Source organism: Dipodomys ordii, unplaced genomic scaffold (genome assembly GCF_000151885.1).
Source record: "Dipodomys ordii isolate 6190 unplaced genomic scaffold, Dord_2.0 Scaffold15, whole genome shotgun sequence".
NCBI lineage: Eukaryota > Metazoa > Chordata > Mammalia > Rodentia > Heteromyidae > Dipodomys > Dipodomys ordii.
The window spans coordinates 9383063-9400822 of record NW_012267231.1 but is presented as its reverse complement, the minus strand read 5'-3'; the positions used below and the strand labels follow the sequence as shown (position 1 = coordinate 9400822).

Sequence of the window (17760 nt, the reverse complement as noted above, 5' to 3'; positions counted from 1 at the left end):
GCGAAGCCGCGCGACGAAGACGCGCCCGGGGAAACCCGAGCTCAGAACCAAAGGTTCCGCCGCACACTGCTTCCGGACCCACAGCTAAGCCGGAGCCAATGGCAACGCGAGAATTTCCATTGGAGGCGGGGACAGGGGCGGAGCAGGAAACGGAAACAGTACTGGATCAACCCGAGCACGCTTGCGCTTCCTCTAAATAGTGTTTGGGGCTTCCTCCCCACCACGGGTGATGCGTAGTCGCTTTGTGCTTTAGGTACAGTAAGTGGTCTGGCGACATTATAACAGAAGAGCGGGCCGCTTCCTAAATCCTTCGGAACGTAACCACGCTCGCCTTGCCCTCCGCCTCATGCCCCGCCCCCAGCCTCGTGCCCCGCCCTTCTATAGGATGCCCCGCCCTCCGCACCCTGCCCCGCCCTTCTATCTCACGCCACGCCCCCAGGCTAATGCCACGCCCTCTCGATACAATGCCTCGCCCGCCCATCTCATCACGCACCACGCCCTCCACCTTGCGCCACGCCCCTCTGTCTTACGCCACGCCCACTCCTCTGGCCGCGTCCCGGAGCCGATTTCCTCGCCAGCTCCTCCGGCTCTCGCGCTTTAGCCGGTCTCTTCCCCAAGATGGCGCGCGTGTTGAAGGCCGCGGCGGCCGCGGCCAACACCGCAGCAGGTGAATACGGGGCGCCCTCAGATCCCCGTGGGGCTGGGCGTGTGGGGCGGCAGGCCGGGGCGGAGGAGGCCGCGGCGTGGTCGGGGCATGTGGATGTGACGCGTCCGGGACCCGGCGCTGCGGTTCCCCCCGGCCCTCGGCCCCGGACCCGAGCGCGGGATCTCTGCGAGTCTGCCCGGCACCCCGGGAAGTTTTCCAGGGCCTGTGGTCCTTCTTCCCGCGGGCCCGAGAGACGAGGGGAAGCTGTCCGGGGACGCACAGGTCGGGGACAGATGTGAGGACAGGTTCTTGCCTGTGATCCAGCTGCTCAGGAGGCTGAGATCGGAGGACTGCAGTTCAAAGCCAGCAACAAACAGCACAAACAAGGGGGAAACGTGGATCAAGTGGTAGAGCACCAGCTGTGATCGAAGAATCCAAGCAAGAGTGCTAAGCCCTGAGTTCAAGCCCCAGTACCAGCACAGACAGACAGACAGACAGACACACACACACACACACACACACACACATAATGAAGGAAAGAGAAGAGACTGTTACTGTCTTGTACACCTTAAGGAGAAAACAAAAGATTTGATGGGTTTAAACTTGCTTGGGAACACCTGACTGTTAGCCAAGTATAAGATACAAGGAAAGAGTATTTTACTCATATATCCCAATATATGTATCATTTTGTACATAAACAAGAAAAATAAAGGCAGAGGGATTGGATGTACCTTAAGTACTCTTCACCTCGATTTTTTTTTAATAGTTAGAATCAGCAGTTAATGTCAGTTGTTCAAGTTTTCTAACTCCTGCACTTTCTCCTTTCTGTTTTTTCTTTTTTTTTTTTTTTAAATCTGAGCTTTCCTGTTGGGAGAAAGTGCAAAGCCATAAAACCTCAGAGTTACTCCGGAACAGTAGTGACAAAGCCTTCAACTAGTGTGTTTTAAAAACGTTGGAGGGAATGAATAAAGCTTTGTTAATCCCAGACTTTTCTCCTAAAAGGAAAAAATAAAATAAAAGGGATTAGCATAGGTGGCTCACACATAGTCCCAGCGACTCCAAAGGCTGAGATTTGAGGATTTAAGCTTGAAACCAGGAAGAGCCGACAAATCTGAGACTCATCACCAATTAAATAATGAAAAGCTGGGGTGGAATTGTGGTAGAGCACCAGCCTAGAGCACTTACTAAGGCCCTCAGTTTAAACCCAAGTACTGGCACAATTTTATTATTATTTTTAAATGCTCTTATCCCACCTGTTTTATCAGTTCAAGTCATCTTTTGAGACCCATCTCAAATTGAGTTAGTTACTTGATTACTTTAGTATTTTCCAACAATCACAACTTTGCTGAATTATCTAAAAGTTTACAGGGGCTAAGTGATGAGCCACACAGAAAGCAAAGTCTCACCCTATTAGGTTTAGCTATCTCCATACTTAATTCAGGTTAAAGAGACAATACATAACATCCGCCTAGATAGAAACAAATATTGTAATGGTCTGAAGCACAGTTGACACAGAATTCCTGAATAACATTCAATATTCAAGTTTTGATAATACGCTTTAGCCTTTGGTAAAAATCTAAGTCAGGATCTTAGTTTACATACCTTTAGGGAGGGGGTGGAGGAAGTACTAGGGGTTGAACTCAGGGCCTGGACACTCTTAGTTTTTGTGTTTGAGGTTGGCACTGTACCATACCACTTGAGTCGCAGCTCAACTTTTGTTTTTTTTTTTTTTTTGTAATTAATTAGAATTGAGTGTCTCCTGGACTTTCCTGCTGGGAAATTGTGAGCCTCAGATCTCAGTCTCTTGAGTAGTTTAGAATTACAGGCCTGAGTCACTGGTACCTGGATTCACATACATTTTGGGGGAAGGAAACACACACACACACACACCTCATGAAGTAATCTCTTACCTCTCTTATCAAGTAGTATTGCTCAGAGGACATATACCAGTAATATTAAAAATAGGGAATTGAAAGAATTATAAAGGTTAAGAGTGTAGATGGGGGAAATAGAGCCTTTCTAGAATGTACAGGGTCTGTGTTCAACCTCCAGCCAAAACAAATAGTTCTAAAGGAGTGAGAGTTTAATGATTGACTAACTCAACTGTGGTATTGACACATCTCAGCGTTGCTACTTGGTATGGCATTAAGGAAATGACTTAAGATCTGTCATAGAATTATTGGGGGAAGTAAGTGAAATACAGTGCTCACTGAACTCCTAACTGCTACCTCAATTTTTTTATGGCCTTGAAGACTGGTAGGACTATATCATTACATGGAGCCTTCCTATGACAAAATACTTGGAGTTTGTGACTTCACAGTTAAACATGATTCCAGATTGAAGCAAAGTTACATAGTAGCATCAGCATGTAATTCTAACTGAAGTAAACCCATAGGCATTATGGGAAATGTGAGGTAAAATCAAAGTTTTTGGGTTTTTTTAACCCATGAGATTCTGCCCTCTACTGACTATAAATCCTAGCAGGTAACAAAGTTAATATTTTTACATAATATACCCCAGTACATTTGACGATAGACTCTTGCAGCTAGATGTTTACTTTTATGCTTGGAGAAATTGACCTGAAATGCCAAATCTGAACAGGAAGAAAGACAGTACTTTTAAGTCAATACAGTAAAAGTGATTAGTAAGAACATGACTCATGAGACCCAATACTAAGGGAGAGGTAAGAATTAAGAGTGAATACACACTTTCGCATAACAGATAAGCTACAAAATGTTTGAAATGTTGGCTTCATGTTATGTCACAATGCGTTCATATATAAAATTGTCCATTGTGTGTTCAATATTTTTGTCATTACTCAAAATGTTTTTCATATAATATATAAAAATATAGCACATAATATAAATATAAACATATTATATAAATATACATTTAGATATGTGTGTATAATTTAAAACACTGTTCTTTACCCAGTTTTTGCTTGATCTGTAGGATTCCATCCACAGATCTTTCAATGCCTAGTGTCTCTTTTTCCTACTCCTTTAAAGTTTAAGTAGCATAAAATTAGCCATTAAAATGTATAAGTGAACTAGCATTTATTACATTTGCCATGTTGTGGAGCTATCACCTCTATCTTGTCCCGAGACGTTTTACATAACCCCAAAAGGAAACCCATTTGTATTAAGCAATCACTCTGCATCCCTCCCCTCCCCTCCCCTCAGCAGCCAATATTCTGCTTCTGCCTGTGTGTTTCCTATACCTGATATTTGATACTAATGAGATCACATGCTATAGGATCATTTGTGTCTGGCTTCTGTCACTTATCATAATGTTGTAGCACTTCTTAATAATAGTCCATTGTAAAGGTATGTGTAATGTTTCATTTTTTTGGCTGTTGGGGAATACTGTTGCTATACATATTAGTTTATGAGATTCTAGTTGCGGTTGCTGGGGTACTTGTTGGGTCATATAATGTTCTAATTTTTTTTTTTTGAGAAACTGCCACACCCTCTCTCTGACATACACCATTGTACATTTTCACCAGCAAGATGCCAGGGTTCCAACGCTTGCTATTTGGGGGTTTTCTTCTTGAGTGTAAAATGGTATCTCTGTGGTTTGGATTGCTAATGTTATTGAGTATCTGGTGTGGTTGTTGGCTAGTTTTATTATCCCTTTGTTTTAAAGGAACTGAATTGGTGAAATTTTAATGGTGTCATTGTATTTTTCTGTCCTGTTCCTTGAACTTACAGTGTAGAGACCAAATGAAACCAATAAAAGCCATTACCCTTCCCCAAACAGTTACACCTCTAGAGATAACATAACCCTCAAAAACCATAAATCTTACAGTATATGAAGAGGCTGCTGTTTCTGTCTTGATTGCATGTGAAGGAGATCTTTTTAGATTAAAGAAAAAGAACTTGTTCTAATAAGCCAGATGTTAAGAAAGAAAAAGTGCAGTGAGTTGCTTGAGCTTCCTGTTCAGGGCAGTTTTTGAAATGTCCCTAAAGCAATCTGGTGCCAGGTTTATACTTTGTTTTTACTTGGGCATCCTGCAGTCCGTCCCTTTGGACTAGGATGTCTGCTTGTTGTCCTTAGTAAGACATTTATGGAGTCTTCTGGTTGACTCATCTTACGTAGGCTAAACTCATGCTAAGAGAAAATACTGAGTATTTGGCAGAGCCTTAAAATCTTACAGGCTCAATAGCTTTTTTTTTTTTTTTTTTTTTAATGCCTGAACAGGGGCTTGAATGCAGGGCCTCAACATTTTTACTCATGACTGGTGCTGTACCACTTGAGTTATGGCTTCCACTTTCAGCTTTTTCCTAGTTAATTGGAGAAAAGACTCCGATAATGACAGCATTGCATGTCAGTAGTAATTAAGAATGAGGAGATTTATTGTGGCCCTAGTTATACATACATGCTTAGGCACCAACTACCTATTCTTCACAAAAACAGGCAAGTTCTTCAATATTTAATGGATAGTGCTAAAGTGTTTTGAAAACATGGGAAATACAAGATTAGAAAATAATCAGGGCATATCACTGACAGCAGGGACTAAGTATTCTTTTGTGGGCTTTAGTTTCAGTTGTACATTTATGTCTATGTATACTGCATTTAGGCACATTTGGATTTTAGAATACAGTGTGTCCATAAAACCAGACTATATTAATCTATTGAATATGAAAATCTTTGAGTATTTCAGCAATCAATGTAGGAGCAGTTCTGCTCAGATTGTATAATTATGAAAGAAATAACCTTGTCCCAAGCCAGGAACTGGTGGCTGGTGCCTATAATCATAGCTGCTTTGGAGGCTGAGATAGTCAGATCTTCAATTCAAAGCCAGCCTGGGCAGGAAAGTCCTTGAGACTCTTATCTCAATGTTAATTACCAGAAAACCAGAAGTGGCACTGTGGCGCAAAGGTAGAGCACTAGCCTTGAGCAAAATTGCTCAGAGATAGTGCCCAGGCTCTAAATTCAAGCTCCAGGACTGGCAAAAAACAAACAAAAAAACCCAATAAAAAAAACCCTAAAACAAAAGTAAAAGCCAAACCTTGTCCCAGAGGAAATAAGTACTTCCTCAGACTTTGCTTGTTTCCCCCAATACTTAGAAATTTTCCTTAGCCGTTACTGAAAAAATAACCCATTAAAAATACTGTATAGATATGCCTTTCATGAACTTATGACAGGCTAGAAATGGGATATGTGTCTGGTAACAAAGAAGATGATTTGCCCTTATAATCATATATGTGTGGTATGTGTTCCGTGTTATCTTACTACCATATTCAAATTCACCTCTCCATGAAGTACAGAGATTTATGAACAATTCTCAATATGCACCCATCATTTTAGTATTACCAGGAAATGTATGTTATTATGAAAAGCATCATTCTTTAGTATAACCTTGTTGAAGCTCAGAATTAGTTTCTTTAATTGTGTGTGTGTGTGTGTGTGTGTGTTTTGTGGGTCATGGGGCCTGAACTCTGGGCCTGGGCGCTGTCCCTCAGCTCAAGGCTAGCACTCTACCACTTGATCTACAGCACCACTTCTGGCTTTTTCTGCTTATGCAGTGCTGAGGAATCAAATCCCGGCCCTCATGCATGCAAGGCAAGCGCTCTACCACTGAGCCACCTTCCCAGCCCAGTTTTGTTTTGTTTTGTTTTTTAATTCTAGACAGCTTTTTCATCCTTGGCAGAGCAGAGGGGTAGTTTTGACATAAACTTTTCCCTGTGTCTCTCCTAACTTAATTTCAAATTATTATTTGAAATGATTCAAATTATGATTTATTTCTTTAGATTCACAAATTAAAAGTACAGTAATTGTCCCTGGGTCCCATCTTCCAGGGTTTTATTTCAGACTCCAGACTCCAATTCAAGCAGGAAGAGCTTTTTCCACTTGGCAGTCCCTGCGTCAGGCAGCCGCTGATGTGTGGAAACTGGGTCGGCTCAACCATGTAGCCATAGCGGTGCCAGACCTGCCAAAGACCATGGCATTTTATCGGGATGTTATGGGGGCCAAGGTGAGCGAGGCGGTCCCTCTTCCTGAACACGGAGTCTCCGTTTCTTTTGTCGACCTGGGAAATACCAAGATGGAACTGCTCCATCCGCTGGGAGATGAGAGTCCGATCGAAGGTTTCCTGAAGAAGAATAAGTCTGGAGGAATACATCATATCTGCATTGAGGTACTGGCTCTCCAATGTCCAGTGTTTTAAATCTCTCCTTTCCCAAAATCCCTCGTATTTTGGGGGGATGGGGGTCGGGGTCAGTACTAGGGCTTGAACTCAGGACCTGGGTTCCATCCCTGAGCTTGTTCTGCTCAACACGAGTACTCTACCACTTGAGCCACAGCTCCATTTCTCCCTTTTTGGTGGTTAGTTAGAGATAAGAGTCTTAACAGACTTTTTTTCCCAGGCTGGCTTCGAACTACAATCCTCACTGGCCCCTTTTAAGGCAATATATAGTTTTTATCATTAGAAACTTATTATGTGGGCCTGGGAAGGTGGCTCGGTGGTAGAGTGCTTGCCTTGCATGCATGAGGCCCTGGGTTCGATTCCTCAGCACCACATAAGTAAAAAGAAAAAAGCCGAAAGTGGCACTGTGGCTCAAGAGGTAGAGCACTAGCCTTGAGCTGAAGAGCTGAGGGACAGCGCCCAGGCCCAGAGTTCAGGCCCCACTCCTGGACCAAAAAAAAAGAAAAGAAAAGAAACTTATTATGTTTCTTAAGGGGACTGATAATAGCAGTCCTTTTCAAAGGTAGATCCATAAGTGTATGTGGATTCATATATTTTCATGTATGAATGCTCTTTCTCTAGAAAGCTATTAAAATAATATTAGTGTATTTTATTAAAAACTTGATTGAATAGACACCGAAAAGGCCACCAAGTTGTAAAATATGGAGTCTTCACTCCAGTCTTTGCTCATGGAGCAGTTAGGAGAAGCAGGTTGAAAGGACTGGACATAAAAGAATTTCCATACTGACACTGAAAGGTTTTCTTGTTATTTGGTTTTTCTTGGTTCTGGAATTGAACTGTGGACCAAGGTCATACTAAGGCCACACTACACTGAGCTACACGCCCAGCCCAAAGTATTCTAGTTATTTTCTGTCCTTGAAATTCTAATAACTTGTTCCCCATTATAAAAGCAATACATTTTCAATTACCAACTGTAGTTTTGGTTTTAGTATCTTCTAAATTGAATTTGCTAGCACATTCCAAAAAAACATGAAATGTTAAGACAAGAGCATTCTCATTAGAGACCATTTATCTGTAGATGTTTATGTTCAGTTAACTGCCTTTTTGAATACTAGCAATACCAATTAGGCTTCAATTGAAATTAATTTGTTAGGACAGTTGTTTTGCTAGAATTAATGCCATACTTAATAGTAAAGTCTCAATCTACTCCAGAAGAAAGGTGGGCTGATTATAGAATGAAGTATTCGGATAGGAGAACCTACATTGTATACTCTGCACACTTGAGGTTCAGCAATGAATAAGACGTGGGCCATGTGAACAGTAACCATGGAAAGATATTTAAATAAGCAACTACAGTGAGTGTTCCAAGTAGAGTTACAAGTAGGGACTTCTCCAAAAGAGACAGGGCTTGTTCCTGGTGGCAGGTCATGTAGATGGCATGGTCTGATAGGGTGTGAATCAACAATGGCTGTGAAGAAATTTCCCAGATGAATAATAGGAAACAGATATGCCAGACAGTAGAGAACAGTAGTAGGTAAAAGGCATAGGGTAATCATCAGCAGACTATTAAGTACTACACGTGCATTGTGTTTGTTCATTCCCCCAGCTGCCGCACGAGGGTGCTGTGGCCTCTTTTGGGTGGGGTGATCACTGATAGCTTGCACTGATTGCTTCCTTAGTGGCCTTAGGTGTAGCTGGTTAGGGCAAGCTCAAACCCAGATTCACACTGGCTTTTGAACTCCATGAATAGAATGAAGGCAATTGACCTGGTAGCTAAGAATGCCCTATCAAATTAAATGTAAATTGAAGCCTAATTGGTATTGTTAGTATTTCAAAAGACAGTTGCCTGAGGGCCTGCCCTCTTAACCTCTTATTGTGAGGCCAACCTTCAGTCTCTTGACCTAGTTTAACATTTTGAGGAGGGTTAGCTTCTGGCGATTAGACCAGGTAAGTGGGGCCTGAAATGTAGCCTGTCTTTCCTTCTTGGGTTACCTTGGGCCTGCAGGCTTTATCAGTGAAAGTTGAAGAGAAGCAGGACCGTGCCCCCCCTTTGAACCCCACTCTGCTTCCTCCCACACTGCACTGTCTGGGTTCCACATCAAGAGAGCCCATGGCTTCAAAGCACACAGGCTGTGAGAAGTTCAGTTCAGTAAAGTAACAGCAAGTTCAAAAGTAGAGCTCAAAGGCAAGTGTCTGAGTCGAAAAATGGAGGTAGGAGATAGGAGGAGGTGTGGAAAAGCGGGGAGTTGCTACTTGAGCCCCACATCATCATCATCTTGCAATAGTGACTTAAATAGTGTCTTAACCAGAATAGTGACTTAACCAGATAGAGTTTTCTTTTCCTCTTGGGAATCTAAAAAGGAAGCTGCAAAGCTGATAGGCCAGCTCGGCAGCCTGTAGCAAGTGGCTCCCAGGGGTTGGTCACACATCCGTGTTTACCAGAAGAAGACAGAGAGAGAAAACAGGGCAAGCGCCTTTAAGAATCTATCCCCTTTTGCTCCTATTCCATTGGCCTGAGCTTCGTCACGTGTTACACATGGGTGTGAGGGAGACAGACATGGGGAACACAGCAGTGTGTGCCACTAAACCTCGAGGGAATAAAAGAAGGCCTTCAGTCCGTGCTACACTTGGGAATTTTCAAAACCTATTATTGCCAGAAGAGCGGGATATTCTTCCTGAATAGAGAAACGCTGAACGACAGGAACACTCATTGCTCTTTCTCCCCTGCTGTAGCCGTCCACAGGGGCGCCCAATGAAAGGGGCCACTTGGTTCCCTGACCCAGCAGGTGGAACAAAATGTCTTGCCTTTCCTTGATCAGAAAATGCATTCTTGTTGACTGATCCTGCGTAGCTTGGTCTATTCTTCCTTCATACAACTTGAGTCTGGCCTTGTCTCCCGTTGTTCGCAAAGGGATTGTATCCAGCAGAAACTCTTTCTGTAGCCATTGCTCTATTTACCACATTACCACGAGATAAGACTGTCAGCAACCGGCATCCACTCCGGATTTTGTGGACCAGAAAGCTCAGGAGAGCTCTGCTTTTGCTTTGGATCTCTTGTGAGGGGACAGCTGTTGGTGGCCACAGTGGTGGCCCAGGTGAAGGCACCTGGTGGCTGGCAGCTGACATGGAGGCTCACAGCTGAGGTCGGCAAGCTGGAAAGCAGAGACACACCTTCAGAGAGGGTCCCTCTGCTATCTGAGTTAAGCAGAGGTCTGACACTAAGTGGTAGACCTCTTACTCAGACCTCTTACTGGCCGCCCCAGAGCCAGTGTCCCGAGGAAACCAAGCAAGGATGGCAGTGACTTCTTCTGACCAAGCTGTGGTCTCTTGGGCAAAGGCAGGTTCAAGGCAGGTGACACACAAGGGTGAGTCCCTACAAGGATGTGTGGCCATGCTTTAGAAGCACTTTTACAGCATATCAGTGGCAAAAGGAAAGCATCTGAGACTCAATGCTCCCAGTACTCCACATAATAGAAGGACAATAAATGCTACATCTGCAAGAGAGTTCTTTAGTCCTTTTTTTTTTCTGTTTGTTTTTTGTCAGTTGTGGGTCTTGAACTCTGGGCCTGGGCGCTGTTCCTCAGCTCTTCAGCTTGAGGCGGGCACTCTACCACTTGGGCCACAGCGCCACTTCCGGTTTTTTGGTGGTTAATGGGAGGTAAGAGTCTCAAGGACTTTCTTGCCCGGGCTGGCTTTGAACCACCATCCTCAGATCTCAGCCTCCTGGGTAGCTAGGACTACAGGCATGAGCCACCAGCACCTGGTTTAGTCTTTTCGTAGATGTAGTTCATAGGCACTATTCAGAAACGTATCTTTGCATATGACAAAAGATAGAAGATAGAGATTTTTCTCAGAAATGGGCCGGTGCCAGCAACCCAAAGAATGAGATTTAATGGGGGTTACTCAGTAACACCAAACCATGGGGATATAAGGAGGGCTACATTTACTCAGAATCTCCAAAGTGCCAATCCCTAAAGCCACAGCAGTTGATGGAAACTGAACTAGAGCGCCACCAGGTGTCAAAGGGGCCGAGTAACCACAGGTTCAGATGATAGGCGTGTACTCTGTCCTTGCTGATGAATCAGGGTTTCTGCTGACCTCAGCAATCACTGGCCCACTACAGGAAGGATTTTTTTTTTTGGTCTTCAATCTGGCGCCTGAAACAGCTAAATGGTGGCCAGCTGCAATATGGAGTTGCCCTGGTTTACCATTCAGTAAACTAATCTGCCTACTCTACCGTACCCCTGAAAATGCTCACATTTCTATAGTGTTATGGTTTATTGCCAGATATTTCTTAATGCCAGCTGTTTTTATATTATGTTAAATTCACCTGTGGCAGAATTTTCTTTCCTCTGTAATATTTCTAGCATCTTTGTTCTTTCTCACAGAGATCTGCTTTCACGGTTTCTGTTTGGGCATGTTTCACACCTTTGGGCTATTTTTTTTTTCTCATGTTAAATATCCTTTTTCTCATGAGTGCTTAAATTTTGTTTTGACATTTTTTTTCTGTCATTCATTGTTTTTTGTTTTGTTTTTGTTTTTTCTTTGGTCAATTGTGGGGCTGGGCACTGTCCCCTGAGCGCTTGTGCTCAAGACTAGTGCTGTACCACTTTGGATCCCCAGCACCACTTCCAGTTTTCTGGTGGTTAATTGGTGATAAGAGTCTCATGGTCTTTCCTGCTGGGGCTGGCTTAGAACTGTGATCTTTAGATCTCAGCCTCCTGAGTAGCTGCTGGGGCTGGCTTAGAACTGTGATCTTTAGATCTCAGCCTCCTGAGTAGCTATCAGATGAACATTTCAGAGGAGACAGCGCTTGGGGAGTATTGTATGTGACTACTACAGCAAATAGGGAAGCTTTAGAAACAAGCACCCTGTGAGGTCATTCCAAAGAGCACACTGGAAGCCACCAAACCCCAGGCATGATGAAAGTACTGCTGTGTTCCTGCAATTCACTTAGTTTTAGCTGTAGGGGGAGAGACAATAGAAACATAAATATTTAATCCTGACTTTTTGTTTTAAGTGTTAGAGATTTAAATCAAATTTAGGATTGAATTATTCATTATTGGCATCAGTTAACACCAGAATAATTTTATGTAAAATAAAAGCCTGTTTTGTTAAGTCGATTGACATACCCTGTGGCACACTGTGACTTGTTCATCACATTTTACTTGCTCATAAAAGTGGAAGCCACCTATATACCTTCAGGTTAAAAGCTGCTGTTTACCCCACAGCTTGCCTTCCAACAAACAAAACGTAATGGGCGTAGTCAGATCAGGCAGCTGAGCACTAAAGAAGATAGAAAATTTACCTGCAGATAATGAATTGTGATGGGGACGGTCCACATGCTTTTTATTTGAATTTATTGCCACTCTCACTTTACAATGACAGGAAAATCAACAAGAACTTTCAGTCACACATTCAGACATCCGAAAGCTGGCAGGAAATTGAAGTGGAAATCATATAGCTCAGAGTTTCACAAATATACTCAAGACCCTACAGGAGCTATCTATACACAAGTGTAATTGTTTGAAGAATCATAAAAGCTGTTTTAAAAGACTATAAAAACCTATTTTTTAAGATGGGTTATTATTGACCATATTACTTTCATTACTTAGGGGGATAGATTTAATTTCCCAAAACAAATCGACTTGCATTTCTTATATAACTATTTTGGATGGCCTTTCAATTCAGAAAATTAAGACATTTTTATTTCATTCTTTTTATTACTTCCAAACAAACCATTCAGAGTACTCCTAAAGAATTCAAATTTTATATAGCAACATTAACAGAAGAGTAGATCTTTAAAACCAAAGTTAGCAAAAGAAATAGTAACAAAAATAAATTGATGCCCGTCCAATATCAATTAGTCATTTTACAAAAATAAATCGTCACTCACTACATCTTGGATGTTTTTCTTGTTTTTTGAATTATTTCTTGGATTAGCGGATATTGAATAAGCAAAAATTGGGGTGCAATATTAGAATTGTAAGTTTGTACTTGGGTAGAATACTCTATAAAATATTCATGATCTGATGTAAAATAGAAGTTATCCAAAGGGCTTATAATTTTAAGTAAATGTTGTTGGGTGGTATGCAGGTGTATACAAATGCATTAAATAAATACAGTAGATTCAAGGGAGAACTCGGAATGTAATTCCTTAAAAAGGCAGTCAAAGTTCAACAAAAGAAAACATCAGGGATTCAAAAAGTATGGGGTGGAACCCAGGGGAAAGCAGGTAGGCAAATGAAGAGAAAGAGGAAAAACGCAATCAAGAGGGAAGGGGCGGGTAGTTAGGGGAAGGATGGGTAAGGCCCTGATCAAGAGGCACTGTATTCTTAAACTGCTTTGTTAAATTGCAACTCCTTTGTACAACTACTTAAAGATAATTTTAAAAGAAGAAAAAAATTAAACATAGAAGTAGGGAAACCATGGGCTGGGAAGGTGGCTCAGTGGTAGAGTGTTTGCCTTGCATGCATGAAGCCCTGGGTTCGATTCCTCAACACCACATAAGCAAAAAGCCAGAAGTGGCGCTGTGGCTCAAGTGGTAGAGTGCTAGCCTTGAGCTGAAGAGCTGAGGGACAGCGCCCAGGCCCAGAGTTCAGGCCCCATGACTGGACCCCCCCCCAAAAAAAAAGAAGTAGGGAAACCAACTCAAAATGTTGGGAGTTGAGTCTACTCCCAGATGCCCTCACTCAGAGCCAACAGTTTTCAAGATCTTGCCATACCTACATCATCTGTCTTTTCTCATTTATTAAGCCATTTTAAAGTAATTTCAACATGTTATTCTGCCCTATTGAACTCGTGTGTCTAACAAAGAACCTCATGGCATATCACGCAGATGTAAAGGTAAATCTTTGCAGGCACCAGGTCTATACAGTCCATAAATCAGATTTACAAGATTGAGTTACCATTATCTTTTTACAGCTGACTTATTCTAATTATTCTAACAAGGCCCAGTGATTAATCTCTTCAGGCACTTCCTTCCCCCCCCCCCCCAGTTACTAACATTTTAACATTAGTAGGATACATTTGTCCCAATTAATGAACCAATGCTGATCCATTATTACTGAAGCCAGCATTTTATTCAGATTTCCTTAGATTTGACCCAGTGTCCTTTTGAATTTCATCCAGTATCCCAGAGCCTGTTTAGACGTCTCATGTCCTTGAATTTTTTTTCTTGCCTGGTTGTTTGATGACCTCATCAAGTTGAAGATTTCTTGTCAATTACTTTGTAAACATAAATCTGGTTTGAGATTGGTCTGATGGTTTTCTCCTGACTATACTGTGATTGCTGGCCTGGGGAGGAAGAATACAGTGGTCAACTGCATTCTCTTCAGAGAACCTTCAACATGATCTATCATGGTTCATATTAACCTTGACCCCAAGGAGGTGCGGTCAAGTTTCTATACTGCTCAATGCTATATATCTTAGGGAGATAGGCATTTTGTGATGTGTACTCTGAGAAAATGGAGAGTTATATGTTGTGACTATCATTTTGTGTGTATATGTATGTGTGCACACATGCGGGTCCCAGGGCTTGAACTCTGGGCCTATGGGCTGTCCTTGAGCATTTTTACTCAAGGCTAGCCTTCTACCACTTGAGCCACAGCTGCCCTTTTTTGATAGTTAATTGGAGAAAAGGGTTTCTCAGCCTTATTGACTTTTTTCTGCCCAGGCTGGCTTTGACCCACACTCCTATCTCAGCTTCCGGAGTAGCTGGGATTACAGGTGTGAGGCACCAGGACCTGGCCTGTCTAGCTCTTAGCTGTTAACACATGGAGCACTCTAGTTTTTTTCCCGTGAGAGAAACTTAGCTCTCACCGTCAGTGCTCTTAATCGTTCAATTTCAGTATGCATGCATGTGTGCCCTAGGACTTCAGTAAAGAAGTACAAAGCAGGCATAGTGGCTCATCCCAGCACTTGAGAGCTTGTGCAGGAAGACTGGTGAAGTGGGCATTCATGTCTCCTGATCCATGGCTGGATTCACTATCGAATGACTGATTTCCAAGGTGGAGGAGGGGCATTTCTTCATCAAGTACATAAACCACAAATAAGAGACTTGTGAAATCATAACGTTGAGATTTTTTATGATGGACAATAACATTTTGATAGTTTAAAAATGACTTTCATGTGTTGGATGAATATCTCAACGATTATAACCACTTGATTTGAGAGGGGAGAGACAAGGTACTCACATTTGCTGTGTGCAGACTGGACTGAGCTTATCTGTGACCATTTTGATTTGTAGTTTCTATGAGAGGCCTCTGTGTTGACTGGCTTCCCATCACTCTAACACATATCTGCAGTGATCAGAGGTTATTTCTGGTTCACCATTTTGGTGATTTCAGTCCAGGATTGGTCAGCTGGAGGCATCATGGGAGGAGTGCATGGCAGAAAAAACTGCTCACCAGGGAGGAAGAAAGAAAGAGGGAGGAAGGGAGAAGATGAGGGGGTGTGGTCTCTCTATTCCCTTCAAGGATGCGCACCCCATAACTTGAAGATCTCCCTCTAGACCTCCTAAAAGCCTCCTTCCCATATTCCTTCCCTGGAGAGCAGCATTTACCACAGGGACTTCAGGGACACTTACGACCCAAATGACAGTAGCTTCCATTTTTTGCTATAGATGAGGAACCCAAGTCTCTGGAGGGAAAAAACAAACAACAACAAAATCACTTTTCCCAGTATCATCAAAAGGATATAAGTGCCAGCTAGGTGATTTGAGTTAGAAATGGAAACCTTTACTGGTGATGAGAATTCGTGGGCATCGCAGTTGGTCACCCAGAGATGTTTAGACTACTTACTTTTCTGAAAAAGTTAGGCCTTGTTTGTGTGTACATGTGTTTACATGTGTGTGTGTGCGTTTGCAGTGCTGGGGATCAAACACGGGGCCTTCCTCCCTTGCTAGGCAAGTACTGGACCACTGGTCTGTACCCCCAGCCCAGTGATGGCTTATGAATGGCCCTGTCCAAAGACAGAGGACATTGCAGAAGCTCTCAGTGTCTCTTGTACATCTTACAATAATGCAACTTGGCATTTTTGTGATCTCATATGTGTTCTTGCTTCTTCTCTCAAGGTGGATAATATAAAGGCAGCCGTGATCGAATTAAAAAAAAAGAAGATCCGAAGCCTGACCGAGGATACCAAAATAGGAGCACATGGAAAACCAGTGATTTTTCTCCATCCCAAAGACTGTGGCGGGGTCCTTGTAGAACTGGAGCAAGTGTGACTTCAATGTGCAAGAAACATAATCGACCTGAAAAACTTTTACCAAACACTATCAAATGTATTATGGTACCGATTCCACCTCTTTGAAAATTTCACAGTGAAAAATTAAATCACAGAAAGACTAAAATGTATGTAACACATGCATACATATTCGTTCATCTGAAGTAGGAGGAAACTGATTACTGGATACTTAGAGAGCACTATGGAACACTTATTCCTAGAAATGAATTATTTCTCTTCTAAAGTGGGGTGATTGAGGAGAGTGTGGGAGTGGAGTGGGGGGAGCAACCTGGCAGTCATATGATGACTACATACTAGGTGTTTTCTTTTTTCTTATGTGGTGCTGAGGAATCGAACCCAGGGCCTCAGGCATGCAAGGCAAGTGCTCTACCACTGAGCCACCTTCCCAGCCCATACTAGGTGTTTTCAAAGTTGTTTAGGGCTGTGTTTTCACTACAGTTTCTTCAAAGTCTACAGTTTATTTTATCCTCAGGCATTCACTGGGCATGTTATATGAATGGGTCTCAGTATAATATAAGGTCTCCATAGATGAGTAGAAGAAGGTACCACTAGCAAGTCCAGCCTCCCATCTCCTACCCTAATAATATTCTACTCTTTTTTTTTTTTTTTGGTCAGTTATGGGGCCTGAACTCTGAGCCTGGACACTGTCCCTCAGCTCTTCAGCTCAAGGCAAGCACTCTACCACTGAGCCACCTTCCCAGCCCCACAGTATTCTACTCTTACATAAGAGAATATATAGCCCAGCTTTCTCACTTTGGGGTAAATACTCAAAGGCAATGAAGTCAGCACTCCTCAGACTAGCTATGATACAGAGTCTGCTTAGCTGCCCAGCAGCACATGACTGAGTAAATAAAATGTAGCAGGTGTACACAACAGAGTATTATTCAGCAATAAAGAAGAAGGAAATTCTGTCACTGTGACAAACTGGAGGACATTATGTTAAGAAATAAGCCACACACTGAAAGGCAAGTACTGTATCTCCCATATATTGTAAACAAAAAGATCTGGAAGGGCTAGGGTTTTTTTTTCTGTTTTTTATTTTTTTTCTTTAGAGCATATCACTAAGGTTTAAGATTCTTGCCTCAAAATATTGCCACAGGTTCCTTTGGGACACGGCGATGGAATGCTTGCATTAGGTATTGAAACTTTGGGGGAAGATGACAGGTGATCTGCAGGTGACAGGCAGTGAGATGCTATTTTGAGTAGTAATGTGTAGTTGCTGTCACCTGCCTAGAATGGCTCGACCTGATCCTGGGGGAGTATTTACAATGACTAGAGAGCCACTGGTGAGAAGCCTGTGGAACAGTCAGGAAAAGTTATATATGAAATAAATATACATGGTTACAAAATAAAAGATGGATTAATTGAGAAGGAAACGTTTTTGGTGGTGGTGGTGGTGGTGGTTTGCCTTTGTTTTGTCAGTTGGTTTGGGTGTTTTTACATGCATGAGCTTGTAAAAAAAAAAAAAAAGACCTCTCCATCTTTCCCTTCCTCCCTCCCTCTTCTCCTTCTCTCCCTTTTCTCTTCCTTTTCTGTATAATTTTAATTTTCTTGTCTTCCAGGATGATCCAAATGAGAAGTGGGAAGGACAAATTTGCCTTGTTTCCTGATAACAGAAAACCTACTTTTCATCTTGACTATGGTGTGAGCACCGTAGGACTTTTGTAAATATTCTTTACCAAGTTGAAGAAGTTCTTCTAGCTTGTTGAAAGTTTCTTTA

The 17760-nt window shown here is 42.4% G+C and overlaps 1 protein-coding gene across 1 annotated transcript; it reads left to right on the top strand.

Annotated features, from left to right (window-relative positions):
* Positions 1-554: 554 nt before the first annotated feature.
* On the top strand, positions 555-16155 carry Mcee (methylmalonyl CoA epimerase). Its single transcript, XM_013012199.1, has 3 exons — positions 555-667; positions 6448-6785; positions 15868-16155. The coding sequence occupies exons 1-3, from the start codon at positions 619-621 to the stop codon at positions 16018-16020; spliced, it is 540 nt and encodes a 179-aa protein (XP_012867653.1). The 5' UTR covers positions 555-618; the 3' UTR covers positions 16021-16155.
* The last annotated feature ends 1605 nt before the right edge of the window (positions 16156-17760 follow it).